Here is a 6,213-nt window from a genome sequence, read left to right on the forward strand (position 1 = left end):
ATTTAGCATATCCACTTGTAATAAAATTTTAATTAAACTTGTTTTCATTAAGAACTGTGGCAGACAACATGTAAAGTCAGAAGTTAAGTGTCATCTATCATGGTTTAGACAATTATTATACCAAATAATAGTCTGCAGAAGTTGTCTATGATCGATTTAGCTAGCAAATACTCATATTATACAACGTAAAGTAAAATTTTGGCCGCATCAAACTTTACTCCCATGCTTGTCGAGAGAACGAGCTACATGAAACAAAGGGAGGAGATTTTATAATTTCTTGCAAGGCCTTTAATATGGTAGCACATCATATCCATCTAATTGAAAACAATAGAATATAAGAAAAATCATAAAAGGAAAATGGAGCAATCCCTTGGAGAAAGAAGTTGTCCCCTCGGGTGACTCTATCAGTAAAATTATATTTTCTTATAAAAAATATTTTATAAAACATTTATGAGCTTAAAATGTTTTTTTAGTAATGATGGTGGTGGTTGTGATAATAATAACAATGATGTAAGAAAAGAAAATGAAGAAAACGGTGTTTAAAATAATTAAATGATATTGTAAATAAATTACTTCTTATAAATTCGTTAAATATTTTATAAAACTTTATGAGCTTAAAATGTTTTCTACTAAAGAAACTAAATTTAAAGGTTAAATATAAAATATTTTATATTAACTAGTTTTTCTCAAAGTATTTACGAGAAATAAATAAAGAAAAATAATTTTCAAAAATAAATAGAAACGCACTAATGGCACAATAGAAGAATTATCGTTATTACTCAAAGCGTATCACCATAATACGATCGAGACCACCTTTGCTATTCCAGAACTTTTCACAATCAAATCATTCCATGTCTGGTTATGGAACTAAACATTTCTCTCTTTTCGAATATTTTTTCAAGAAAACATCAATAGCTTGCTTCTCACGCCTTCATTTATCTTTAGCACAGTTATTAAATTCGGTTCGGTTCAGTAGAGTGACCCGGAACCTGGGCGATTTGGTATCCTGGCCGGACATGAAGAAGCACGAAACCAGGCATACAGTTATCTTTACTTGCTGGGATGAGAAATAAGTGAATATGAATAAATATAATCAGGATATACACTTTTAGAAAAGTATCTATCATGTATTATTAATTATTAATTAACAGAAATTAATTCTTGTGGCATTTTTATTGTTGCTTAAATCACTGTTTATTCTTTTTACAAATTAACATGGATTGTAGCAGTGATTATTTTTAAAATTTCAATTTGATCCTTGAACTTTTTTTTGCATAATAAAACCATTTTAAGTCTAAATTAGCACCTAGTTGCATGCTTTTTTCAAGAGATGATTGCATTGAAAGACAGAGGAACAAAGGGAAAAAATGAGTAAACTAATTGGTGTCTTTGAGTTTTATGCAAAAAAGTTTATTTTGGTTCTTTATATTTTTTGGTTTATAAGTGATCGGTCCCTTTAGTTTTTAAAAATTCAATTATGATACTAAAATTCATTTTCTTTTTTGTCATTCTTTTTTTTTGTTAGAGAAAAGAGAGAGGGTCGTTGAATTTTGATATAAAATTGTTGTTGACAACGATTTCGACTGTTAAAATGGTTAAAATTGGTGTCAATGAGTTCTATTTAATGAGAAAAGTTTCACATAATTGTTTTTTCCCTTCTACTTACCTGAGGAGGCAAATCTAACCATTTGAATGTTTTTGGATTCGGGTTGATTTTGTTTTTTTAGCTGTTTTTTTAGATCATGAATAAGTTTATCAATGTGTTTAGGGTGAAAAATGGTTTTTTAAACCAAAAAAACGACACCCTGTTTTTTTCAGCGATCTCTAGTCGCTGAAATCTACATAAAGTAAATGATGCGTTTATTACCATCTTATTTCAAAAAAAAAATCAAGACAGGCAACCACTATTAAGAAATTAAAAAAAAAATAAAGCTAGGCCTAGGAATTCGGGCTGAGTTAGAAGGTCCACACGCCAGAGCTAGTTTTTTGGCCCCATGTGTTTGGGTTCCTTTTGTCTTTTTAAGTTTTGTTGTTTTATATTTGGGTTAAAAAAATCATTAAAAAAAATTATTGAACTCAATCGAGTTCATGAACCGAGTTACAGGTTTAATGGGTTTATCCGTAGCATTCGCTCTATTATTTAATTTTTTTATATTTAGTTTGTCAAGATTCTCCCCACAACTCTTGTATATTACACCAGGGTAACCCAATATATTTTCATCTAAATATTAAATAAAAATATTATTTAATGCATAGTTAAATTTTTTTTAAAAGTTATATTACCAGTATATTTTCATTTAAATATAATAGTTAGCCTCTGGTCTATCCATTTGTTTGATTTCTGTAACCTTTTCCTCTACATTACCACTTCAGGCACTGGAACCTTTCCTGGATGGACCCAGGTCAAGTTTTAATGTCTCGTTTGGGAACGCAGCTGCGGCTGCGTTTCTAAAAAATTTAATTTTTTTTTATTTTTGCTAAAATTTAATATGGTTTGTATGTTTTGGATCGTTTTGATGTGCTGATATCAAAAATAATTTTTAAAAAATGCAAAAACATCATTGACATGTATTTTGACCGAAAAATTATTTAAAAAGCACCCGCAACTACATTGTCAAACACACTTTTAAATCTACACTACTAACATAATCTAATGAATGGTTAGCCTAATTAAGCATAGGCTTACAATTTTTTATATATGAAAGGATCAACCAAATTCTTAGCCCAGCCCAACCAGTTTTACTGAAACACCATCAAAGCTATATCAGCACTAAGTACAACAAGAAGCAAAATCTTTTGCTCTTTCAAAACCTTAGCCAGCATCAAATCATCTGATGTTTTGTTCTAGAGCTAGACAACATGGAACCCTTTCTCTCCTTTCAAATCTCTTCAAAAAATCATCAAAACCTTCTTTATTTTCATCAAACTCAAATCCCAATATTTCAAACCCAAAAACCACCACCAAGAGACCAACTTCACTTGCTACACTTAACCCACAAGAAACTTCACTGACTGTAAGTATTACTTCCTCTCCTGTTGCTTCAATATGCTCTTTACTTTCTAATAGTGTTAAGGAACCGGCAAAGATTGAGTCTTTGTTGGAGGACTATAAAGAAATGTTGAATTCTGATATTGTGCTACAAGTCTTGATGAATTATAAGCAGTTAGGGAGGGTTAGGACATTAGAATTCTTTTCTTGGGCTGGGATGCAAATGGGGTTTAAGTTTGATGATTGTGTGATTGAGTACATGGTTGATTTCTTAGGAAGGAGGAAGCTTTTTGATGATATGAAGTGTTTCTTGATGACAGTTTTGATTCATAATGGTCGTGTGACATGTCGTGCATTTTCTATTTGTATTAGGTTCTTAGGCAGGCAAGGGAGGTTTAGGGAAGCCCTTTGTTTGTTTCAAGAAATGGAGACGAAGTTCAACTGTAGACCTGATAATTTTGTGTATAATAATATGCTTTATGTGCTTTGTAAGAAGGACACATCTGGGGAACTAATTGATGTTGCGCTTAGTATCTTTCGAGGAATTGAATCGCCAGATACATATTCGTACAGTAATGTTCTTGTCGGTTTGTGTAAATTTGGTAGGTTTGAGACCGCCATTGAATTTTTTCAAGAAATGGGTAGGGCTAGATTGGTGCCAACACGGTCTGCAGTGAATTTTCTTATGAGGGAGTTGTGTTTGTTGAGTGCAAAAGAAGGGGCTGTCAACGAAGTTAGGGTACATAGTTCTCGGAAACCATATACAATTTTAGTTCCCAATGTGGGTCCAAAGAGCGGTGCTATACGTCCTGCTGTTGGCGTGTTTTGGGCAGTTTGTGATCTTGGTTTATTGCCTAGCACTTTTGTTATAATCCAGCTCATAACAGAGCTTTGTCGACTGGGAAAGATGACAGAGGCTTTTGAGATTCTAAAAGTAGTCGAGGAGAGAAAGCTAAATTGTGTGGCTGAGGGTTACTCCATTGTGATGCGGGCTTTATGTGAATATCGCTTAGTTGAGGAAGCTAGTCATTTGTTTGGAAGAATGCTTTCACTTGAATTGAAGCCAAAGTTGGTAGTTTACAATTCTATTATTTGTATGCTATGTAAAGTGGGCAGATTGGATGATGCCCAGAGGGTGTTTCAGATAATGAGCAAGAAAAGATGCCTTCCGGATAGTGTAACATATACTGCATTAGTTCATGCTTATGGCGAAGCTAGGAATTGGGAGGTTGCTTATGACTTATTGATGGAAATGTTAGGGTTAGGTTGGATTCCACATTTTCATGCGTATACTTTGGTGGATAAACTGTTGAGAGAACATGAGCGAATAGATTTGTCCAATAAATTGGAAAGGAAGTTGGAATCACAAATCTTGCATAAGCATTGTAAAGCAGGTCAATTGGAGGCTGCTTATGAGAAACTGAGATCAATGTTTGAAAAAGGTTTCTACCCACCCATGTACGTAAGAGATGCTTTTGAGCATGCATTTCAAAAGCATGGCAAGTTGGAAATAGCTCGTGAGTTGCTACAGAATATGGACAAAGCTTGTGAGCCTTCTAAGACAGAAATTAGGAGTTCTTGATGAGCTTTGATCAAGCAGTTAAGTTTACTTCCCTTGTTTTTTATCAGCGATGATCAAGTATAAGCAGTAACAATGGCATATGCTTTGGATGAACTTTCATATACTTTACAAACCAAGAAACTCTACAAGAGTCATGGTCTTGGTTGCGCGGAGAAGGCTTGACAATACTTTAAGGCTTTATGAATGAACCTGGTGCTGCTATCTGATGAATGTAATGGCAGAGATACCTGCTGAGAATTCCTGAGCAAACAGTTATGTTTACATAGATTCTTCTAATGTTAACTATTTACACCAAGGATTAGACCCTTCTTTTCTGCCATGGAAAACATTTTCCAAGCTAGATGATCTTAAATGTGGGTCCTAGTGATTGCAAGCTGGTAATTTTTTAAGGAAGCGCTGCCCTGGCTCCAAAGTTCTCTTGTCGAATTCTTGGGTAACAGAAGAAAAGAGAAATCAATGTTCGCTGGCAGCTGAAATACAACTTGACTCTCAAGTGTAACCATCAAACCTTGTTCCTTAGGAAGATCCCAGCAGATTCTGCATGTCTTTCTGCAAAATGGAATGAAGGAGTGTGAGATGAAGTTCACAGAAATTCTTGACACTCAAATGTTGTAATAGGAAAAACAAATGATCTAACCTCAATTTTAAGAGGTGATGTAGTTGGAGCATATCTTTCCACAACCTTTCCTCCGTTGTTTACGTTTTAAAGCTTGTTTGCCAATATCGACAAATTAACAATATTTGATATGCAATTCACAATTCGATTAGCCCAGCTACGAGGGTGTTTGAGATAGAAGTGTGGATATCAATATCAATAAATTCACAACCTCTTATAAAAAGTATGTATTTTTTAAAAACATTAGAGTTCAAAGAGAAGAGCCAACATGGTTAGAGAATCAAAATAATAATAATTTTTTAATCCAATTAATATTTATGGATTTTTCATCCTCTCATGTTATTATATTTTTTTTATATTTAAATAATTAAATGTTGAATATATATGTAAAAAACAAAATGAACATGATTTAATGCGTAATAAAAATGGCATTAACTTAACTCATTGTTTTATTTTTATATTTAATAAAATTATTGAATTCAAAATTAATGATAAGATTTAGAACACGAATGACAAACAAAAAAAATTCAAATTTGATATTTATATATTTACCATCCGAAAATTAAAATTTTACTCTTAGTCTCATATTTTATATACAATACAATGTATACTATAAGGTGAATCTTAAAGGTATAAGGAACTAAAGATTTTACAAGTATTGGATGATTAGATTGTAAATGTCATAAATATATAACCATACTCAAATTCCATCCATAATTCATTCTTAATTATGTCCATAATCTCAATTTACTTTTCAGGAATCAAACTCTAATTTATCTAAAATTCAAGGACTAAACTGTAAATTTTTAAAATGGAGGGGCTAAAATGAAAATTACACAAATCAAATTTCAAACTGAGATTCATCATCCTTAACCTCATAAGAATATTGACCAGAATTCCAAAATACATTTCAAGAGTCAAATTATAATTTTTTAATTTTTAAGGACTAAACTGTAATTTTTATAAATAACAAACCAAAATAAAATTTTATCATCTTCAACCTCAAGACCATTCTTTCCAAATTTT

The 6,213-nt window shown here is 32.2% G+C and overlaps 1 protein-coding gene across 2 annotated transcripts; it reads left to right on the forward strand.

Annotated features, from left to right (window-relative positions):
- Positions 1-2,720: 2,720 nt before the first annotated feature.
- Positions 2,721-5,343, forward strand: LOC133670981 (pentatricopeptide repeat-containing protein At1g09900-like). Of its 2 annotated transcripts, XM_062091588.1 has the most exons (2): positions 2,876-3,014; positions 3,362-5,343. In XM_062091588.1, exon 2 carries the CDS (start codon positions 3,414-3,416, stop codon positions 4,569-4,571), a length of 1,158 nt encoding a protein of 385 aa, XP_061947572.1. In that variant the 5' UTR covers positions 2,876-3,014; positions 3,362-3,413; the 3' UTR covers positions 4,572-5,343. The 2 variants fall into 2 exon arrangements, with proteins under 2 accessions (XP_061947571.1, XP_061947572.1); XM_062091587.1 differs by having other exon boundaries at positions 2,721-5,343.
- The last annotated feature ends 870 nt before the right edge of the window (positions 5,344-6,213 follow it).

Source organism: Populus nigra, chromosome 13 (genome assembly GCF_951802175.1).
Source record: "Populus nigra chromosome 13, ddPopNigr1.1, whole genome shotgun sequence".
NCBI classification, from domain to species: Eukaryota; Viridiplantae; Streptophyta; class Magnoliopsida; order Malpighiales; family Salicaceae; genus Populus; species Populus nigra.

What these genes read in the sequence shown, in the direction of transcription:
- LOC133670981 (XM_062091587.1), top strand. Translation starts at nt 2,835, where the DNA reads ATGTTTTGTTCTAGAGCTAGACAACATGGAACCCTTTCTCTCCTTTCA.